Here is a 23,468-nt window from a genome sequence, read left to right as displayed (position 1 = left end):
CCATTGCTTTGACACATATTAGCCTTTCTTGCAGCTCCCGTCTAAAATGAAAAGGGTGGCGTATTGGTCTTTGTAACACAAGCATGCTTGCATTATGGTTAACATTATGGCAAGCAAATTAGGTTAGCAACACATTTGTTTGATTGACAAATATAAAGAATAGAAATAGATAAGTCTAAGGTACATTTCTTTATATACACCACTTTCCACATAGTGATTTCCAGGTTCAGCATACAATGCTCATAATTCTGGAGCGCTCTGCAAAACATGTATCAGTGTTTTTTTTGCTATACTTTGCAAAGGTTTCACCGCAGGTTTAGAAATAATAATGATAAGCAGTCTTTCTGCAATACACCCTACACTTTCAGCACAACATTTCCAGCGACACTGATAGCTGCAGAGGTCATATTAAGCACAACACTTCACTCTCCGACCCCTAGACTCTGCCCACACTTAATGGCTGTCAAGTCTTATTTCAATCATATCAGCGCAAATGGGCTAACTCGTGTTAATGTTTTTAAATCAAACAGCTACGACACTGGAGGTAGATTGAGCCAGTAAAACCAAGGTGCCAGGGGGTGTGACTGACAGGTTCTGAATCTTACTGTACTTCCCCTATTGCTGGCAGAACAAATTTCCTTTTACAAGCCTAGTTTATGCCCAAGCTTAGTAAGGGGGCTGTCTCCTCTAACCAATGACTGCATTGTTTCCCAATTGAAAGTCTGTGTACTGTGCTAGGCCTGCTTGGTTGGATCTTAACGTCTGGCATCCAGTCAAACGCTAACATGTCACTTAAGCAGTTCCTTTCATAGACTCAGAAAACTCAGCTCCCAGCGTTGGAATATCCTAAAGCTGCTGTAAATATTTCAGAGATTAAATACAAGTGATAGCATTGTACCACCTTGTAACAGCATAAAACTAGTAACACACCTTACAGTCTGCTGTAATTGAATTTTTGGCGCAGTGAGAGGCACTTTATGAGGCTCCAGGGGTATGTGTTTTCCAAGAATGTTGGTTGGCTTAATTTCATCTACGGGTGGCCACAGCGAAACAGTCTGTCACTCTGATGCTGTTTACCTGCTATTTCTGTAATGAATTCAATCTTTCATTTGGTTTTGAAATGTGCAGTTATGCGTGCACACAAACTGTAATTATAGGTAGACCCACTAGGGCAGCAGGTGTCCCCTAAATGCATGTTTATGGACAGTAAACACACAGTGGTATCCCCTGAGTAAATATTCTAGAATTCCATTGACTTTTGGCATAAGACCTGCTTAAAAGACCTTTAAATCATAGATTAAGATACTATCTATAAATATGTAGAGTGTTTAAAAAATGAAATACATGTGTTTAGCTTTGCTGACAGTGTTTTGATTATTTTACCTTCAGTTTGTCTGCCGTCCAGTCTTAGTTAAAGAGCTGAGCCTGTTGGGTTACTTGATAAAAATATCATTGACTCAGAAAAGGAATTCAAAATCTGTGCTTTGAAAATCCTGAATAATATTCAAACATGCATTCTGAGGTAAAAACCAGTGACAGTCTAAACAGTTCTGAAGGATATAATCCTCATAGACGTTTACAACATGGTATAAGCACAGAGAAGTGGATTGAAAGCATGGCAAAGCACAGCTAAGCACAAAAAAACCCCAAAGAGATGAGGTAACCATGGCAAACCACTGAGGCTACAAGCATTGGGAAAGCATGGGAAGGTTGCTAAATTATCTTGCAAATATAGCTTAGTATACTTTTCTCCACAGTCAAAGAACCCCAAGAGCTTCAATGGACTGGTTGGTTTCATTACTGCCAAAGAACAGGCCCAAAAGTTTTTCTTCTTGAGTCATTTATGACTTCATTCAAGTGTTCCTATTTGGCTCACAGGGTAATACACAGGCAATTAGCTTTCAAAGGGGGAGGAATAATAATATAGACTGGATTGTTGACCGAGGTCTATTTTCTGATTAAGTACAGTGCATAGAATGCTTAACTATGGCCGCATGTAGTAAACAGACACCAAGGGATTTTTTATTAGTGCAAAACTGAACATGATTTTGACAAACTGAAGCTTATAACAGAGGTCATAAAAAAAACCCTCCTGACAGCAGATTCCGAGCATTTCATCACGCTTGTTGTAAATATTTATAAACTATGAAATACAGCAATGGATGCAGTTTATTAGAACAACAATCTCTCTGCCACACTCCTACAGCACAAGGACCATTACATCCATAATTCATTCCTTTCCTGGATTCCCCTGGCGCCGTTTTGTGAGAGGAGTCCTTCAGCTCCTTTAATCTGTCCTGTGCCGCTGCATTTCAGTATGCACACACTTTCTCGAAAAGGAGAAATGTTAAATAATCATGAGTATTGCTGAAACCAAGCAAGTGAAAATGGGCCAGTGTGCAAAAAGGAAAACTGACCTTCATCATGGTTAAGTCACCCAAGCTTTTGCTAAGCTTCATACTGGGTTACAATAAAGCTTGTGCTATAAATATATATCCAGACAACAAAAAACAATCATTCAGCTTCATTCACGCAGTTACTGCAAACATAAAATAATTAAAATAGTAACAAGTGATGAGTAATCAAGTCATGCATCTGTCACTATTAAGACAAAGTTACATCTTACAGCTGCCATCTAATGGCGACTGACATGAATAGGATGCCCAAGATGGTAATTGCCTTGTCTGATAAAACATTTATTATAGATGCAATGCTTTGGTATGATGTGGCAGTCCCAGAACCAGGGTGCCGCATGTCTATCTCCCTCTGTGTGAAGGACCAGCGTGGGTCTGGAGGTGCAATGCTTCATCTGAGCGCCAGCAGTAGTTGTCTGCCCTGCTATAAATCTGACATGGGGAAATAGTTCCCTCTTGTGGAATAAAGCTTGCTGCAGTAAGCATTTGACTTTCTCTCACATTAGGAAATGAACACACCGGATATCTATTGTTTGCAAAAGCATATTCCTACACTAACGAGCCATTGTTAACCTCTCATGCTTTAAGATGGAATTACCTAAACTATAGCAATTTGAATCACATTCGATAATAATAATAATAATAATAATAATAATAATAATAATAATAATAATAATAATCTTTGGTGCAAGGAGCACTTCAAATACTGTTTCTTGCTGGTGAGCTTTGTCTTGCTTATTTAATAACACAGTTGTTTTTTTAATGGACAGTGGTACTGGCCTCAATCACTCCAAGCTCAGCAACGCACCTCAGTCCAGACCAGAACGCCGCCTTCACATTCAGCCCTGCTCCTCTCTCAAGCAGAGTGATATGCTGTTGAATTCTATGGTACTCTGGTGTTAAAAAATGAAAACTCATGTTTTGTTTCTTTCAAAAATGTACATGAAAGCCCAACAGTGATGGCGGGTGGATGTGGAGAGCAGCTAAGGGTTAGGGTTAGGGTTAGGGTTAGGGTTAGCGTTAACCCTAACAGTGATGGCGGGTGGATGTGGAGAGCAGCTAAGGGTTCTGGGTTTGTTTTAACCGCAAGCGCTTTAAAGGGAGAGGCACCTGGGTGCCTTGTGGGATTGTTTTTTCATACACAATCATTTCACTTCTTCTTAAAAAGTCATATGAGCAATTGTATTGTACTGTTCAGAGTTATTGCTTTTGATAAAGAACCACACTGCCAACAAATGGAAATACAGTATATACTTCTCAAGTCTACCACACCAATTCTGTCAGGATAAAACCTACTTATGTTCACTATATTCGTGGTATATCTCATATACCAGGGATGAAATGAAACGTTTCCCCCAAGGCCAACAGCAATACATCCCAGCAGTGAGCTCTATTGTAAACACTTTATAGACTCATTGGTTTCGTTTACTTTAGGTCAACATGTACTTAAAATAATAATAATAATAATAATAATAATAATAATAATAATAATAATAATAATAATAATAATAATAATAATAATATGATGATGATGATGATGATGATGTTAACCTGTATTTAAGTATTGCCGATCCAAAACTATAGGGGCCAGGCGGGCACTCCATCACAGTCGGGTACATGCCAGTGCAGTAATCCAGTATGGTATTAGGAAAGTCACAGCACAGCACAGCACACGATAGAGCAATGCATGGTAATCTGCAAATTTAAGCGGTAAATTCACAGTGGTAAGGTTTTGTTGAAATGGCAGCTACAAACTGCGTCTTTAACTGACCAGTGAATTAATGTTTCAGCAACACACTCTAAAACAAAACTGTTAGAATTACAAATGGAAAGAACCTGTTTGTCCTCCCTTGCTTGCAGCAAAATACACATGCGCGTTTACACAAAAAGCTACAAAATCTATTGCAATAAAACATGCATTATTTATTGCATATATAATGCATATACCTTGTCATCTGACACAGCGAGTAACAAGCAGTGCCGAACCGCAGAAACAGCACAGTGGGCAGGACTGCCCAAGACCCGGATGTAGGGTATAGTCCCATTAGGAGTGCCTCTATTCAGCATCAGCAAACTGAACGGTATTCTGCTGGCACGAGAAGGAACAATGCCACAGACGTGATTTTCAAATATTACAATTTGCTGCAAGCTTGGAGGATGGTTAGCATCAGAAGATGACATTTGTAAGTAATGTCGTTTTTTTTTTTTTTTTATATATCTTAAAAAACTGACTTTTGTTATACTTTATGTTATGGTGGCTTTGGAGTGGGGTGTGCTACGGTATTTTCAAACCGTATTGATTCACTCCTTACCTTGGATATAATGGACCACGGAAATGTGGGCTGTGGCTTTATTTCCATTCATGGTGGTCATGCTTATTTAAAGTATGCAAGAATCTAATATTAGAGATGCATTTTTATGCAATAACATTTGACATAATAAACGCATATATAAATCTGCTTTACAAAGAAATTACTGCATGTGCACCCCAGTTACCAAACGACAAATGCGTGTAATCAGTAATGTGTGTGTTGTCCGAATACTCAGTTCTTATCATAAAACAGCATCGATGCTCAGGACTGGAGTGCGTTAAGACTGCTATGTTATATATATATACACACGGTACGTCGCTTTGCTTACACACTGTCTCTGTTGACAGTGACGTACCTCCACTGTGTTTTAACTGAACCATGCAATACACAGATTGTATTGAATTGCACGAACATGTAAGCAGATTTGAGGTAGCGATTTCTGCCCGTTATCTTTCGTGTGTGCCAGAGATACATTTGATACACAGTAAAGTACTGTGCCTGTATATGAACTCGGAGTAACTTCATATATTGATTTTTACCTGGTAGTATTTAAAAACAAACAAACAAACAAAAAAAAAAACAGTCCTGATAAATAGGCTTCATAATTATGTGTGGAAATGTGAGCGTTACCTGCATTTGAATGTGCAATTCCAAAGTTTATCCTTTTGAGAAAAAAATTAATGTTGAACTGGTTATGCAATACGGAGAATAATCAATATACTGAGGTGGCAATATAAAAAAGTTATCAGTGATTTTCCTTATTTAAAAGTGAATATATTTATATAATGATGTAGTTATTATTTGGCAATGTACTGTAGTGCACTGTTTTTAAGACTAACCTAGTGGATACGGTATTGTATTTTTAATGTTCTTTGAAATTGCATTTATAATTGTTAGTGATTTGTTATTCTTGAAGGCAGAATTTTTTTACACAAAAAGGCAGTGGGGCAATTGTCCCTCTAAGTTAAAAAGAATAATATAGTGCAGGCTTAAGTAGTTATTGTGTTCTTTTATGTTTTGTGCAAAAGCCATTTCAAATTGGAATCTTTGTCTTTATTCAAGTGCTTCGCTCAGAAAAGGACTTCCACGATGCAGCTAGAAGGAATGACACTGAGAGGATGCTTGAGCTGATGAGGAGAGGGGTGGACATCAAGGCCAAAAACAATGTCAGTGCTTCAGCAGGATCCCTCGCACAGCACAGCAAATCTATTCTTATTATTTCGCCATACGTAAAATTGCAAGGAATAGTTTTTGTAGATTCGGGAAAGTCACATGTGTATTGAAGCAGGCATTAAAATGCAAAGAATCAGGACAGAGCCTGTCTTTAAATGAAATAAATATCATGATAGCAATAATGCATATTGTATTTACTGAAATTGGAAAGAACAAAACAAGATGCCGAAATGGTGTATAATCTGACTGCAATTTAATCATCGAAATATGTCCGGTCTTGACAAAAGTGCCCTGTTGCTTTAATACTAGCATCCGTCGTTTCTGTGAAGTATGCAGACTTATTGTTTCAGCAAAAGGATGTGACCTTACAGAGAGGAACCTAGAGGAAATGTTTGCTTGCATGAATCGCGTCATGTTCTGTACCGCAGATTCCCAGTGTTTTCATTCCTGTCAGCTCGGCTTGTGTTTGTGCAGTTTGTGTTTGTCTTTGCTGCCGAAGCCAGCGGGATAAGAAACGAGCTGAAGGATTGAAAGACAGACTCTTTGCAGGTGCATCCTTGGTCAGATGCAGGACTCTGTTTGCTTTCTTTATTAAAATGTGATGATGTACCGGAAAGGCAGAGGATAGGAGGAAAGTGCAGACTCCATATGGATTTAGAAGGCAGTTCTGTAAATGTTTGTTTTAATAAATTTTACAGTAGACGGAACTGGGAAATAGTTAGGAGCAGTGTTTTCTTACTGCTGCCTGAAGCAGAGGATGTGAGTTAAATTAACAGTGTCTGTGCGAACTGTTACTATTGTTAAAATAATACTTTTCTACTAATGCTATGCTTTTCCATTTTAACGCTTTTCAGCGTGTCCTTTTCTTGTACTAGGCACGGTGCTTTAATTAGGTTCACTATGATCAATGCTTGGACCTTCCTTCCCTTACCAGGGCATGCAGTACACAGCACACAGCCTTCTTTTGCAAGTAGTTATATTGTGTTCTCATGTTATGTGAGCCATACCCCCAGTTATGACTGGGTTTGGTTCCTACACGATGTTCCCCAGCAGTTAATCTGTATATATAAATATCATTTAATAATTTAAATTCATAGTTTGAATCCTGTAAACATGCAGTGCAGTTGGTGCTTGTTCAAGGGCCATGCATTCTCTCCACTAGTGTCGCTCATTCTCCAGAGAGACAGAACGGCCCTGCACTGGGCGGCAGGAGCGGGTCACGAGCAGGCCCTGCGGATGCTGCTGGAGCATGACGCTGGGGTGGACGATGAAGACGGCGTAGGTATCTATTCCACAGTGCCGTCACTCTCAGCACAGGAGTGTGTACTGATCACACAAGAGTCAGCCATCTCAGATGTGGGGCTCTGTCATAGACAATAGACTTCTCTTGGCATTTGGAAGCTTATTTTTAACCCCCCAAATACTTTCTAGTAGCGGTTGATGGCGGTTTTCCTAACTTTGGACAACCGACTGTATATTTCTTAAGTATCAATATGCTGTATTGTATTTCTTTGTTTTTAAATTAAAATGCACCCATTGGTGTAGAGCAAATAGATACGCAGGAGGTAAAATATAGATGCACTGTGTGAAGCTGCCCTCCACCAATCATACAACCACAATACAGACCTAGTTCTTGTTGGGGAGCAGTGTGTATCTTTGTGTTCTTACATATGCAGTACACGTGGCTGTTTTCATATCATTGGAAGTCAAGAGACTTGGCTGCAAAAAAACCCCACAGCTGTTAAAGTTAATGAGAAACGATCACATCCTAAATGTTGCCTCTCTACCAGGGAGTAGAGAAGAAAATTGGCCAATATAATATTCAGCACTGGCATTAAGTTGCTTGGTGTATCTACCAGCCCAGTGTATTTGCACATTAATCCCATACCCTTGTCTTTGTTAGTTTGTGTAAGGTGGAAGATGTTTGCTTGGCACACATTATTGCTCCTTTGATGACAGTGGTGGTTGCACTCTGCGAGTAGTTAAATGATGCTGTGCTATTCTGTTTAGTTAAGGAGATCAGTAATGCAAAGTTCTGTCTGATTATTGCACTCTGGAAGTCTTTGACTTCTGTATACACTACCAGCAGTCATGTGATAGATTGATTATAACCTCCAGGTGCTGAAAGGATTAGCACTAAATAGCCTGTCTGGTTTACCCTTAGTGATGCTTTGGCAAGCAGGTTCAAATGGAAGAGGAGGATAAGATACATTTGGTATTCAAACAAGAAACAAACACAATTTACAAAATGGGACTTCTGGTTCAAACAGCAAAGTGGAATTAGCAGCACACTGCTACGTTGATAAAATGCTGTAGGTTCCAGTACACTGATGCAGTCACAGAACACAGCACTCCTCACTGAAACACTGCTGTGTTGTAGCTGAGGCATACTAACCAGGATGTTTATTCATGCTTCCCCACAGTTTGGTATGAATGCCCTTCTCCTGGCTTCCTGGTTTGGTCATTGCAAGATCCTTCAAATCCTCGTGAACGCTGGAGCAAAGATCAACTGTGAAAACAAAGTGAGATGGTTATCATTAGAAACGGAAACAAAGTAGTTGTATTTCTGTCCTAAAATGAATAACGCAAGAGCATTCTGACGGTTGTATGCAAGCGTGGTGTGACAAATTGCTGGTGACAATTTCATTAATTCTACCTGCCTTAACTTGTTTTTCTATTTCCTCTAGAATGGGTTGAATTTACTGCACTGTGCAGCCCAGAGAGGTCACACAAAGGTCATGGAGTTCATTGTGGAGGACTTGAAGCATGTGCGTCTCGATAAAGTTGACAAGGTGAAAACTTTTTATGCAACCCACATTATATACATACCGTTTAACCAAGTATGTTGTGTACATTGAAGTTGTGTGCTGGGTTACATAGTTGTTGAGTGTTGATGTAGGGAAAGGAGCAGGGGGCTAGAGTCAGGGACAAGGCTACTCTATCTGCTGTAAATAGGGCAATAAAAATACAGATCCCATTCTGAGGGGTTGTTTTCAAAAGAGGCTTACCTGCTCTTCGTTGTACTAGCACAAAAGGGTACTTTACCAAAAAAAGTACAGCAGTCTGCTTAGCTGGTTTCCTAAATCCTTGACCCACATCCTAAAAGTAACAAGGGTGAATTGCAAGACAAATAAATACTGCAAGGATGTACCATTTTAAAAGAAATAGATATGGTTTTAGGAGCAGGGGGAAATAGATATTTTGTTGGGAGCAGGGGGGGATCAATGCTAGATTGAGGTAACCCCACCACACCCCACCCCTTCTACCTGACTGTTTGTAGTTGTGAAGGTGGTATTGCACACTGAAATACTCACTACTATTATTGATGTTGAGTGACAGAGAAGCAGGGATTAATTGGGGCAAATGGCTTTTATTTTTTAAATGATTATATTTGTATTGGCATCATTGCCAGCACTGACAGCACCTATGAATACAGTGTGTTTCAATCAGATATGATGAGACTGGGGGAGCAGCGGCAGAGCATTTTCTCATGTCCTCTTCAATAACCCCATTCGGTCTGAAAGCTGTGAACAAGGGTCGTGGGTTACAGCTGTCAGCATGCCTTTCATCACTTGTCTTTATAGGCAGGCACATGAATAACACAGATGGATAGGAATGTTTAATTGGTGGTTTATCCACAGAAAAAAATAAAGAAAGTGTTTTCCCAGAATATGATGCCCAGCAGTAATTTGAACATGTAAGCCGAACAAACAGCCTTTAATACAAGCCAATACAGGTTAAAATGGTATGCAATTAGACCACTCTGTTGGGTAACTTAAGGTTTTAATTGCTTAGCGAAGGAAAGTGTTTTCTAGTTGCTGTGGATTTCTGTTAGTTGTTGTATGTAATTAGGGGCTTCATATAGTTTTTCATGCTGTTGTTCATAGTCATGCCATTTAGCTGTTGAGACTCTGAATTCCGTTGTCATGTGGGTTTGTTCACAGGTGGGCAGAACCGCGTTCCACCTGGCTGCAGAGCACAGTCAGCTGGAAGTGGTGGAGTTTCTCATTGGCTCTGGCTGCACACATGGGCTGAAAGACAAGGTAAAAACACTAAGGGGTCCAGAACTTACTATTGCAACATGATGCTCTCAAATTAGAGGAGATTCCAATCCAAACATGCAAAGCCCACACTGTTTCCTGTGCTAATTTTAATACACAAATAAAGGCAAAGTGCCAGCCTTCTTTACTCAGTTTAAGTTGTACCTCAATGTCAGTGCACTGCCCACCCAAGGGATATTGTGGTATGAGGTGGTGTACTGTATACAGGTATATACACAATGTGATAAAATGTTACCACAACAGTTTGCCATTTTGGCTGATGCCTTGTTCAGAGCTTGTTTGGATGTTTAAATGTCTACTGGCCAGGGTCTGTGAAACTAGGAATATACACAGCAAATATATATCCTTTCTAAAACAAATGCAAGCCTTGCATGAACTGGTTAGTGCACATTCTTACTGATCAGTGGACTTTCAGTGCAACTGTTGGGGATTCTTCCTTAAAACAATAGATTATTTATCTGCACCAGTTCCTGTGCGTTCTGAGAATTACAGGAATACCAGCTTATTCTGTAACACTGATCTGCACAGCATTCCCCTGTTGGCTCGTCTATTATAAGATGTAAACCCTATACTTTAGTTACAGTTTCTCCGCAGGCAGCTCCAGTGGGCAACACTGTCTTGTGCATTGTTGTAACTGCTGGCAGTTAGTGAATAAAAGAGGTCCTGTGAATAAGTTTTCTTTTCATCTGTGTAATGTGTTTTCAGTCTATAGAACTGAACTAAATGTAAGAAGATGCCTGCCTTTTTGACAAGCCGTATGAAAGCACAGTATGATATTGCATTGTCAGCAATGCTGCTCACAGTGCGTCATTGTCATGAGTGGAATAGTATTTCATATTTCTGTTGAACAGCCCTGGATTTGCACACCTAGCATGGTGTTACCTGGTAAGGTGTATCAGTCTGAAAAGATGACCACTCACACAGGCTAACACCTCTTAAAAGAAGGCAGCACCAACGTCTTCACAAGGCTATTTGCTGTAACTTGTTGAAAGAGGATTCAAACCTGTTCTGTGTTGGTTCTGTGCAGGACCAGAACACAGCCCTGCACTTAGCAGCAAAGAACGGACATGCTGAGGTGCTGCAGAGAATTGTGGAAACTGGAGTGGATATCGATGAAAAGAACACTGTAAGTTCCTAACAGCTCCGTATAGGCCTGCAGTGAATCACTGTAGAGTGACTTGTCAGTGTTTCATACTTCCTGCGACTATGAATGAAGCTGCTTTTAAGAATGCCATACAATACTTCCATAGATGAAGAATGGCAGTGCGGTCCTTTCAAGTGCACCCAGACAATAGCCTTCTTGTGTTCCACTTTTCCTGGATTGTAGCACTAATTAGAACTCTGTTGTGGTTTAATGCTTTCTTTTCTGTTTCTCCAGGAAGGGTTGACAGCTCTGCACTTGGCCGCTGACGGAGGCCACTATGAGTGTGTTAAACTGCTGCTAGATTCGTGCTGCGACATTAATGTTCAAACAGATGTAAGCTACGTTATTTTCTAAGGTGCTTAGTAACTTGTATGACTTGTAATTCCAGCTGGTGACCTTGTACAGGGGTCTATTTTTAATGCTCTGTAGCCCAGTCACAAGCAGCATGCCTGCTCATCATGACCAGTAACTGCTTGACTTGACTGTCTGTATATTCCCAAATTAATCTGCATATGTCCTTTTAATTTCTAGAGAAATATGACTGCCCTACATTATGCTGCATTTCATGGTTTTGAGAAAGTCATAAGACTGCTCACTGAAGGAGGGATCAGCACAGATGCTGTTAACTGTGCAAGTGTTGTGTTTTGGGCCAAGTCATAAAGCCAGATCATTTGCAGAAGAAAGAGACATAGTTTAAAATGACAAAATCCAGGTTTTATTATCGTCATGCACAAATAAATAATGACATCTCTAACACAGTTTAACTGTGCTGATACATATCAGATCTGAAAAGGGGGGTCAAAATCACTTCTATTTGTCCATACAACCTACTGAAACCACCCTACTGAGACCAACCTACTGTAAACAAACCTACTGAAACAAACAGTTCCTTAACTTGATAACTAAAACGTCGGTGGAGAGAAACTCAGGGATGGATGAATGAACGAAATCTTACTTGCTCTTTCACAAATATAGTATTTTTCATTCCATTTCAAGAAACCTGAGTCTCTGGGAAATGAAAGATTTCTCAGGTGGTAATAGCTCATCCCCCCCCCCCCCCCCCCCCCATATAACTGCCATAATAACTTATTGTAAAATCTGTTTGTGCAGCAACATGCCACTGCTGTTCACATCGCTGTGCTCAACAACTTCCCAGCGGCACTGAAAATCCTCATTGATGCCGAATGTGACCTTGATATTGCTGACAATGTAAGCGTGCTGCTGCTTCTTTATTGTACAGTATAAATATTGCATGTATATGCTACACTCAAGACTTTTTACATACAGCTCTGAAGAGAAAACAGCTGTAAGCTTTTTATCAATTATGATTCATTTGTTTGAATGTTACAGTTAATTCATTAATGCCATAGAAGCCACTATGTTACAATATATCAGTAACGCTTGGTTAGGAAATCCAGTTAAGAAGCATTAAAGCATTGAGTCACAGTGATTTCTCTTTTCCCAAGTTCTGAGCATGAGGATCACAGTTCATCTGTTAGTTTTCTGCCGTGTTCCCTGGAGTATGATCGTGTTTGCTCCTGTTGTACACAGAGGCAGCAGACAGCCCTTCACATAGCAGCAGAGCATGGCAGACAAGACATCGCTGAATTGATTCTTATAGCTGGTGTCAATTTAAAACTGCTTGACAAGGTAATGCAATGTAAACAGTACCATGCTGAGGGATCGGCTGCCCTGTTAATCAGAATGTGGAGTTAATAGCTACTCGGGTCCAATTCAAGTGTCATCATTTTTATTTAATCCAGACCTTTGTCAATGATTTGTAAATTGAATACAAACAGTATTTCTACACCTTTTCTCTATTATTACTTTATTATTTTGTTTATAAACGGTTTCTAATCAGTCTAAAAGGGTAGGGGTTGTTACTATAAATGGGAAGAAACAGAAGGAGTGTACTGTTTAGGAAAAGTCAGGCAAACCAGCTCTATTTTTCAGTCTCTTATCGCCACCTAGTGGCCGTTATTAGAACAACATGCTGTACTGTATTTAAATTCTTACCAGTTCTGGAATGATAAAACATGGCCAGCTGTTTGTTTGCAGTACAGCACTTAAAGAATTACAGGGTTTTTTTTTCTAACATTTTAGCAGGGAAAGACCTCCCTGGATGTTGCTGCAAGAGTGAACCTTGTGGATATGATTATCAAAGCAGACAGGTTTTATAAATAGGAAAAGGTATCAATAGATATAGTATGTTAAAAAAAAAAGTTTACATGCAAGTAAACTTTTACAACATATTTGTACAGTAGTTTATATTACCACTGTTTGTATTGTAAAAACACTTACACAAACAGTATAGATAATGACTTTAGAGGTTGAAATACTGAACTGTTTAAATGTATTCATAAGAGAGTGTCTTCATTTGAATACTGAGAATACAGAATATAAGTGCTGTAAGCTTGTGTATAGTTCATTTTCCTAATAAGACAATAGCGTGAAACCTTTGTGACACTCTGTTGATGTGTTTAGAATTGGTAATAGTTTAATCAAACACTGCTTACTGTTAACTACATATAAAAACTACTGGTATTGCTTATGTATGTATTATAGTATATGTAGTCCATAGAAAGAACACATGTATTTAAAAAATATAGTAAGTGAATGTATTTGATTTGCAGGACAATCTTAATAGCGACTCCTGGGTGGGAAAACATTTGACCTTCAAACAGGACCACAGGCTGGAGACGCAACACATCCACTCTGCAACATGGAGACTAGCAACGAAATACCTCAAACCTAATGAGTGGAAGAAATTGGCACATTACTGGAAATTCACTGAGGCCCACATCAGGGCAATGGAGCAGCAATGGAGCAGCAATGGACTGGTAAGAGATTCATACGAGCACAAGTCTCAGGGTCATTCAAACCGTAGGAGGTCCAGCAGATAATGGCATATTACTGTATACCAGAGTGATGTGCTGGACATAATTCACATTTAACTGTTTACGCTCGGCGAGCTACTCTGTTAAAGGAATGCATTACAAAATACCACAAAGGGTTAAAACAGGCCATTGATGAAACAGGAAACAGCCAATCTGCACTGAGGAATCAGTCTACACCCTTCTGCTGGAATGGAAATTAGACTGCTGTTGCATAGCAGTTTTATCCATTCCAGGTTTTACTACAAGCTTGATTAGCCACAGTGTATAGGTTACAAACACAAGTGAGTCTTATTAAACTTATAGTAAAACCAGGAATACAGCCAAGTGCTATGCAATGGGAGTCTTATTCTCATCTCTGCTTCTGTTTGTATTAGGAATAACATTTGGGGCTTTTATTTATTAAAAAAAGAATTGAGGAGAAAGGTGATGTAGATGTATGCTAAAATAAAAAAAGCTTTTACTTGTCAATCAGGCCTTTCATCCATTAGTGTCAAAGTGTTTTTTTATTACTTGGCTTGCAGCCACTTGTTTGATACCAACTCAGACATTTTTAAAAAATAAATATTCATCACGATGGCCAGAATTCAAAGTACGATTCATATGTTTTTTTTGTTTAAAGGCACAAAGAGCCATAAGGAGCACGGCCACAGAATGCTGCTCGTTTGGCTGCATGGCGTGACCATAGCAGGAGAAAATCCAATCAAAGGGCTGTATGAGGGCCTTGTTGGAATCAGCAGGAGAGACTTGGCAGGTAAGCAGGGAGGGGGGGGGGGGAGGGGGTTGTAGTATGCCCTGTGGAAATGCCACCCCATTCCATAAACTCTGAAGTGTAGTGTCCTGTCTTTTAATGAAAATGCCTTTTTGTAATTAACCTCACCTAGAAACTTTGAGTACCTCCTTGTTTCTGTTTCAACAGAAAGCATCAAAAGGAATGCAAATGCTGATTTGTATCTGCAGTGCTGATTTGTATCTGTAGACCTGTATCTGCAGTGAAAAGGGAACACACTGGTGCTTCCTTAGAACGAACACCTTGCATCACCACCACAGACCAACTGAAAATAGGAACAGTGTACAGCATAGGAAACCATTGCCATTTTCTGCAATGTATTTCAAGCTAGTAAGGGCTACTACCTGTCACTTAAACTGGCGCTTTGATCATTCCCTCTAAAGGCCAAAAGCACCTTTTAAAAGCCTTTGTCCGTATAATTTATATTTGTAATTTGCCTTCGGTTGTGATGCATTTCTTAATTGCAAACAGTGCAACCTGGTGGCTAAATTACGTAACTGGAACAATAATCTTAAAGGGGAAGGTCAGTTCTGCACACACAGTAAGTTTAGGACAAAGACCTCGTTCACTGTACCATTGTTTTCTCTGGACACAGACAGAAGCACAGTACTTTTTAAAATGCACAGGTTTAAAAATGTTAGGCATTTTTTTGTATTGTCTATATGCAACAGTAAGCTTCCGTGTGATTTTTGTATCAGTCTGACACACTGTATTGTACTGTATTTGTGGTATTTTATATTGCACCTCCAATTCCTTTTACAAGGTATTCTAATATGTCATTCACTGTTTCAGCAGATGTCTTGTTAATTATATTTTATGCAAACCTGGCCACTCATTTTTTTTTTTTTGTAATTCTGAAAAGGGTTTATGATGCGTTATAGTTTAGTGCCATTATCCTTAAAAACTGACAAAACCAAACCCTTACCACAGACTAGTGAATCCTGTTTTCTATTAAATAAAACATTTTGTACATAAAACTGACCGTGGTTTTTATTTTGTGATGAGTTCTGTTTCATAAAACGCTGACCAAAAACATGTCTGATGTGAACCATGAAGCTAGGATCACACCAGTTAGTTTTAGGCTTGACTTGAAACAAAGTTACTCAGGTCAGAGAGGGGATGGGAAGCTACATACCTATTTTGTTTCAAACAATTTTAATATTTCTAAGTGCACAAAAAAGACAGGATATGTGATTTGTTTATTTATCATAGTGTTTGTTTTCTTAAATAAACTTTACTAAACACAGAACCTTTTTAATATGTGTGTGAGATCAAACCTTTCATAAAGAACAAAAGTCTCCACAGTGTGCACAGATTCAGATGCTCTTTTACACAGCAAGTGTGGGGGAGTTTGCCATTGAAAAGTAAGCACAATTTGCCAGGCTAATTTTCCAGTGTCTTTATTTTTTAAGACATGCGATTTGGTTTATGGCACAGAAAGGACAGCACGGAAAGAACACCAAAGTAATAAAAAAAAAAAAAAAAACGGAGACAAAGAATCTTGTCATTTTTTTTAATGAAACAATTACTGAAATAACCATTTTCAACTGAAAAAAACTGCATCAAAACAGTTTTTCTTTACTAAAGTTCCTTGTCTTAACCATAGGTAAGAATTGAGCTAAATCGGTCAGTGCATTGACAAATCAGATTTTTTTTTTTTTAAACAACGATTATGGCAAAGGCTGGCAATCTTAAAAAACATAAAATAATTAAAACAAAACAAAGCAAAAAAAAAAAAAAAAAAAAACAGCGCCAAACGTGAACAAGTACAGAGTACCAAAGCAAGTTAGAAGGAAATGCAAACAGTATTGAAGGCAAGAAAATATACAAAAATGGCATTATATAATTGTCAAGTTAAATGTATTTACAGTAGCAATGTTTTTTAATTTCTAAAAAAAATTTTTTTTCTGCAAAGTAAAAATATGGTCCATTATTAGATACTGTTGTTTTTATGACTGTATTCATCTTCTTAAAAAAACAGATAGAACACTAGTCTAGAAAACGGAATACCTTTCCTGAAAAGAATATTGATTGGTAGACGTCTTGATAAAGCCCAGTGGATATCAGTGCTCTACCAGCCTTGTCTCTCCCAGACAGACTGGCACTTCCAGGATACTTCTACTTGCTATTTCTCTTCGTCGCTGTCCCTGGCACCGTTCAGACTGATTTTCTGAACCTCCAGCTCTTCTGCACTGACCATAGCTGGATCGATGGCTGCATATCTTGTACCATGAAACTGGCGCAAGTGAATCTGGGGATTAAAACATGACGGGAACTAGTATCAGTCACGAAACTATTCATAGCATTCATTTTACATAAATAAATACTACCAAAAAAGGGAAGGAAAAGGTTCTCTCTTACGCACTTGCTGTATCAAGATATAGCCATCTGTTCAGGTTCCCTTTAAAAGTTTCTAATGCAGTTATTTTTAATATTTTCATTTCTAAATGGGAACCACAACAAAGGAAACACACCCTCTCTCTCTCTTGCTTAGCTGGTTTAGGACTTTCCTTTGTTAACCACTAGCAAAAAATGTGGGCATGCCTGACATGAAAAGAACTGGTCCTCTATTGATACAAAGGGACCAATAGAATTCACTTTCTAGCTGGGGTATTAAAATACAAAGTGTCCCATATATTATGCTAATTAGGGTGTTATCTTTTAAATCAGAATGCCACATTGCTAAACGTACTGAATTAACTGACACTTTCCCCCTCCCCACACTTCAAGTTACCATACTCATGATTCACATATGCACAGCTTGCCAGTTCATCACATAAAACAAAGACTGAAGCCAGTACTGAACACTCACTTGTATGTAAATGTTAACTTCCGCACTCCTGCAAAGGTATGGGAAGTTTCCACCTGTTTTAAGGTGCGCTCGTCTGGCATTTGGATACAGCTTATACATTTCCTCTTTAGCTTCGTGTGAAAGTGCACTCTGGTCAAACACCTAAAAGTGGGATGTAAAACATTTTTCAAAAACAGCAGTACCTAAAATTAAGCAGCTGCCAAATGCATCACAATTTGACTCATACAATTCAATAAGAGTTAATGACTAATGGAACCAATCTGAAAATAAAAGCAGCTACACATTGTAATTTGCTAGCTTTTCCAGTTGCGTTACTTAATATCAACTTTGGAGAAGCAGTGGGTAAGCGAGGCTTACATCCATAACTGTCACAGCAACATCCTTTATCTTGTGGGGCTCCACATAAGAGTTCTGGCAGTTCAGAGTCAGACGAGAGGCCAGTTCACTCTGACCCAAACTCTCCAGCTGTTCCGAATGAAAAGAAACAGAAGACATTCTTAATGCAATGAGACTGCACTCTACATTTCTGTGTGAGGCATTCCAACAGACTGTTACTGTGGGTTAGACCCAATTTCTCAAAGATGCCATGACAGCTTTTCCGAAGTGAATCATTTGTATATAACTCCAGGGCTTGTGTAAATTTAGTTGTGCCTGCAGGTGCTGGGATGTCATTGAGGATTCAAGCTTGCTTGATGTGCACTGTACAGTAGGATAGTGTTCTTAAAAAACAATCCTTGACATCCAATTCAATATTTTTGACAAATAACTTATTATTAAATACAGCTATGGCCAAATGTTTTGCATCAGTCTATAGAATTAACAAATTTTCCTTCATAAAGTCAAACAAAACCTGCTGAATAATATTATGTAACATATTGAATTACATACTGCTTTGTAGCTTTCCATATACTTAGGGCATAAATTTGTGACATTTCAAAATCTAACATGAAATACTGTACTACTATTATGGATTCCAGTAGACTTTTGCAATATCATTTAGGAGTTTCATTGGTTACATGTTAAATAAAATATTAAGTTCATATATATATATATACAGATCTATACACACACACAAAATTATTATTATTTTTAAATTAACGTTTCAATCCTAACATTCTAGATGATGCAAAACTTCTGGCCATAGCTGTAATACAGATCTCATATCTATAAAGAAAACAATGTAATGCACTTTACCCGTTAGCACTATACTACTCTATTTGTTTCCTAATGCAGTTTAAACACAGAATATTTGCTAGTTTGGCTGCACATTTACTGGCTACCATGTCCATTATCAGTTGATAACAAAGGCCTTACCCTATCAACCATAAAATCAATAGCATCTGCCATTTTCCCATCCACTGGTCCTCTTGCAAAATTCCCAAGAACAATCTTCTTGAGCATAAATGCAGGCATTAACCAAAAACTGCAGGGAAAAAAAGAAATGAATGCCGATGCATAATGCTATAAAAACACACGTTTTATTGTTTTAATCTACTACTACTGTCTGTTCATAGGTATATACTAACAGCATACTACCATAAATGGGTAATCCAAATACTATTCTGTTTACAAAGTAGAACCAGCAGACCTATGTTCTAGAATGTTATACTTAACACTTAATCTTTGAAACCCTTTATATGCAGTGAAGCAGCTTCGTTTTTACTGAGAGAAACGGAATGTCTTATATTTGTGAATGAACAATTCCTGTATACCTGTTGGCTGTCCAGCTCTGGTTAAAGATGGAAGTGTCGCTGAAGGAATTGCACAGAATAAGAGAATGCACTCTGGGTGATTTGTGTGTGTATTCTGCAAATTTCTGCGCCAGAAAGCCCCCTAAAGAAGCTCCAAATAAGTGCACCTAAAAAAATATATATATATATTTAACACTAAATCACAAGAAGATATTCAGTCTAACTTTAAACATTTAAAAATAAGACAAACACCAAAATACCTTTTCTTGTTAATTCCTCAAGTTTGTTTTCACGGAATAATGCCACTTATGATAACCAGAAAGTATTACAATCATTATTTATCTGATTCATTTTTATTTCATCACTAGGATAGATACTCAAAATAAACCACCTCATTTGTGATTCAGAGAGTTAAAAACATTTACAAATAGCACTCATCCAATCTGATTTCAAAACAAGCCAATACACAGACTCTCTTGGCTGGTTTCACAGACCCTGATTAGCACACATCTTGGACTACCTAATGTTACACTGAGTAAGGTAGTCTATGATTAAGACTAATTAAGGACTGTGAAACTAGACCTCTATCTATTTTCTACACTAAAACATGGGTATTTTCCATGCTAACAAAATCAAAGTGAAACAGTAAGAAAGGCTAAAATAAGGAATTACCCTACAATGATAAACACCAACCTTATCCAGCTGTAAGTGGTCCAGTAGCTTCCTAAATCCATCACAGAACTCCAGGAGATCCCAGTATACTGGATACTGGAGCTTGAATATGACAGAAAGGAATAAAGTAAGGCAATAAGTTACAATATCTCATCCAAAAAGTCACACACTGTGTAGCAGTGTTAGAACATTAAACCCTGCATTTGGCAGTCATTACTAGCTTTCTACATGTATTTGCTATTTTATAGTAAAAGCCAATGAAACCAATGCAAGGGATCCTTACAGGTGACAGTGCTCATCCACCAGGCTTTACATTACAATGTTTAAAGATATTTACTGGAAAATAAATCTCATATAACTAGACTTCATATTTTTTGGGATGACATTTAATGAATTTCATTTGAAATGCTGATCTTACAGATATGACTCGGTAACCCCATCCGGTAAGCGCAAGAATCTGCTGGAAAAACACATCAGAAGTGCCACTGACAGGCGGCAGAAAAATGATCGGACATCTTACGATTCTGGGTCCTGCGTCGTACAGAGACCAGACTTTACTGTCATCATCGTCTACTATAATCTGTAAAGAGAAAAATAAGACCAAGACTTCTATAAGTATTCCTTTGATTGCAGCGGTGCCGTGCGTTATAGTTTATAATCTCATGGGTGCTGCTTGTAGTTCCTTTAATCCACTCCAGTCCAGCAGCTGGTTCCAACTGGTTATTTCATTTTTTGATTGAACCTTGAGGTTTAACTAAGTAATAAAGAACTTGCTTAGAACAAGGTCCTGTTAAAATAGGACTTAAAAAGTGTTTGCCTCTTGTTGCTTGTTAATCAGATAGGAAATGTTTTCCAAAGTACTAGTAGTCATTTTGAAGTATACTGCAGCAGCTTTTATTTCAATCAAAGTCTGGGAAAAAGTTCAACCCACAAAACGACATGCTTAGAAAAAAAAAAAAAATTGGCTGGACTGGTATCAATATTTTCCTTTCGACGCTTAGTCATGCTTCTTAATCATATGAAAATCACATGATGATAAAAAAAAAAATTTCCAAAGAGCTAACTAATCTGGGATCAATATGTCTAACACACCTCTCGTTAAAAACACAAACCCAACATGCTAAAATTGCTGCAGGCTAATTTTGTATTAAATACAGCATTAAAAACAAGGTTGAGTTAATCAATAAATAGTATTGGGCTACTGCATCAAAACTACAGTGTCTGCTTGGCATGCCCACAGCACCACATATGGACTCTATCTGTAATGATGAATTGCAGTGTCCCTCCTATTAGCACCCATAAAAATCAATATGCAAACGATACCCACACCAACGAGTTAACTGTTCTGCTGTACTGAACTTTTTATATTTTTAAACAGTTTATATTACCAACATTTTTACAGTACTTGTGACCTTCGGGTTATTATTTCCTCTGCATGCAAACATACATAACTAAGTAATTGGTTAAGTTGTCTCCATGGAAACCGACAATAAAACTAAGAACACATACCCTTTTAAGCGAAACTGTGCTTCTGAACCAGTTGTAATCAGGAGATGCTCTGATCTCTTCCATGACTGGAAGAACACGAAGTGGCCCAACCTGTATTTAAATGAACAGTTTGAATGCATTGTTACACGCTGCATTAAGCAACTCCACAATTTAACGAAAATAATGGCATAGGAAAAGAGAGAAAAAAAACACTGTAAATCATAGTAAGCCTGAGTACAGAACTATTACAAATCACAATATCTGAAATGCCGTTTTCTAATATACAATGCAATGTGAATTAAGATATTTAGGTATGTAAAATCATTGTAGCCTTTCTGCCACTGTTTGCTACATTGTTCTGTAAACCAGCAAAGACAACCTCAAAATACTACTGAGCTTGATTACACAATACAGTACAGTTAGAAAGCATAGAGTTCTCCGGAATGCTGAGCATGAAGCATGCTTTAGGTGTATTTGTTTTACTGTATTGTATTCTCAGAGCACGGTGTGACTGTTTGAAATGTGACCTCTAGGTTGCACCCCTTTCTGACTGCGGGCACTAGCAAAGAGATCACATGAGTACAACCTGAAACAGGAGCCTTGTTTTCTTCTGTGTCTAATCTGCTTTACATAATTAGAACTAATTCCAACTGGTACGGAGCTATGTACGGGCTCAAAATGCGCAACACCTCTTGCAATTCTAGGCGTAAAGGGATACGAACTTCCTCCTGATAATCCTGGAATGCGCCTTTTCCACTCTCTGTGTCTTGCGTAAAACACAAAAGTGTGACACTGAGAATATCATAATCGGATCATTCCCAACTGAAATATGGATTTAAACTAGACTATCTCTGCTATAGCATCGTGCAAATCCGTGTGTTTTCATACGGACGTGAGAATGCCGCACAGTTTCCGCGTCCTTATTATAAAGGCTTAATTCGAAGTTTGTGTTTCACTTCTTAGCCCATTTTTACACGCTATTGGCAATAAACCTAGCATCAAAAATATGCAGTGATCACGAATCAGCCTAGTTATTTCCTCAAACTGTACACAATCTGATGGAAGCGGAAAACCAAGAGAATGATTTCAGACAAACAAATTCGGAACTCACAAAACGACTTTACCCTTCTGGAGAAACACAGCCTAAAAGACACCGGTCTGCTGTCGCTCTGTGTTCGTATTTTTTCACAATCATGCTACATAAAAACATGCATAATGAGATGTTTAAACTATTTTGCACAAAGTTTACAAAATACCACGACTAGATACGTAATATCGGCTAAGTAAAATGTCGTATGTAGAATTACAGAACGAACACTTATTTTCTGTATCAACGTATATTCTCAATACACATGAAGTACCACTAATAATCCCCTCACATTACTGATATGACACTAATATGCCAGTAGTACATTGAAGTGCAACCCCACATGTTGCAACTGGAAGTCTGTGCTCACTTTGTGTTTCAAGCCTGCTCATTTTTAGCTACCTATAATATTGTGTTCATATCTCTTCTAACGTGTTTAAATATCCTGGCAGCCACTGCATTTGCGAAGCAATAACACGTTACCTCAGTTGTTTACCATCCAGCCGTCTTAATAAGAGCCCACCGCCGACCCTTCACTTGCTGGTGCATTCCCTCCCCTAATAAACCTCAATCACATGACCCCCAGTGCGCAGACCCCACTTCCGCGATGTGCAGGAGGTAACGTCACAAGAACTGGAGCTATGGCAACTTCACACAAGCCTTTATTTTCAGAAATACAAACGTTTTTTTTTTTAGTTTTTTTTTAGTTTTTGTTTTTTTTTAAATCGTGCAGATATAATGTTATACATATCAAAATAATGTTATACATATTAAATAAAGAAAACCTGTTAAAAATATACTAATTTTAAAATTTGGATATAAAAAATTAAAAATTAATAAATATATATATATATATATATATATATATATATATATATATATATATATATATATATATATATATATATATATATATTTTATTTATTTATT

The 23,468-nt window shown here is 38.1% G+C and overlaps 1 protein-coding gene and 1 pseudogene across 1 annotated transcript; one reads left to right on the top strand and one right to left on the bottom strand.

Annotated features, from left to right (window-relative positions):
* Positions 1-2,638: 2,638 nt before the first annotated feature.
* Positions 2,639-15,724, top strand: LOC121294546 (annotated as a pseudogene).
* Positions 15,725-16,172: 448 nt separating this feature from the next.
* On the bottom strand, positions 16,173-23,125 carry LOC121294314 (maspardin). The gene is made up of 9 exons (XM_041217909.1): positions 23,022-23,125; positions 21,473-21,562; positions 20,382-20,543; positions 19,985-20,065; positions 19,313-19,458; positions 18,915-19,023; positions 17,958-18,065; positions 17,601-17,741; positions 16,173-17,039 (listed from the first exon to the last, which is right to left on the bottom strand). Exons 2-9 carry the CDS (start codon positions 21,533-21,535, stop codon positions 16,914-16,916), a joined length of 936 nt encoding a protein of 311 aa, XP_041073843.1. The 5' UTR covers positions 21,536-21,562; positions 23,022-23,125; the 3' UTR covers positions 16,173-16,913.
* Positions 23,126-23,468: the final 343 nt, after the last annotated feature.

The sequence above is a fragment of the Polyodon spathula genome, chromosome 19 (genome assembly GCF_017654505.1).
Source record: "Polyodon spathula isolate WHYD16114869_AA chromosome 19, ASM1765450v1, whole genome shotgun sequence".
Lineage (NCBI taxonomy): Eukaryota > Metazoa > Chordata > Actinopteri > Acipenseriformes > Polyodontidae > Polyodon > Polyodon spathula.
Note: the sequence above shows the minus strand (reverse complement) of the source record. Positions and strands in the feature narration are given on the sequence as shown.

Bases quoted from the DNA above. Each gene is read 5' to 3' on its own strand.
- LOC121294314 (XM_041217909.1), bottom strand. From the start codon at position 21,535: ATGGAAGAGATCAGAGCATCTCCTGATTACAACTGGTTCAGAAGCACA. The intron at 20,544-21,472 runs GTATGTGTTCTT...TTCTCTTTACAG, and splicing joins GCACAGTTTCGCTTAAAAGG to ATTATAGTAGACGATGATGA. The intron at 20,066-20,381 runs GTAAGATCAGCA...GTCATATTCAAG, and splicing joins GGGGTTACCGAGTCATATCT to CTCCAGTATCCAGTATACTG.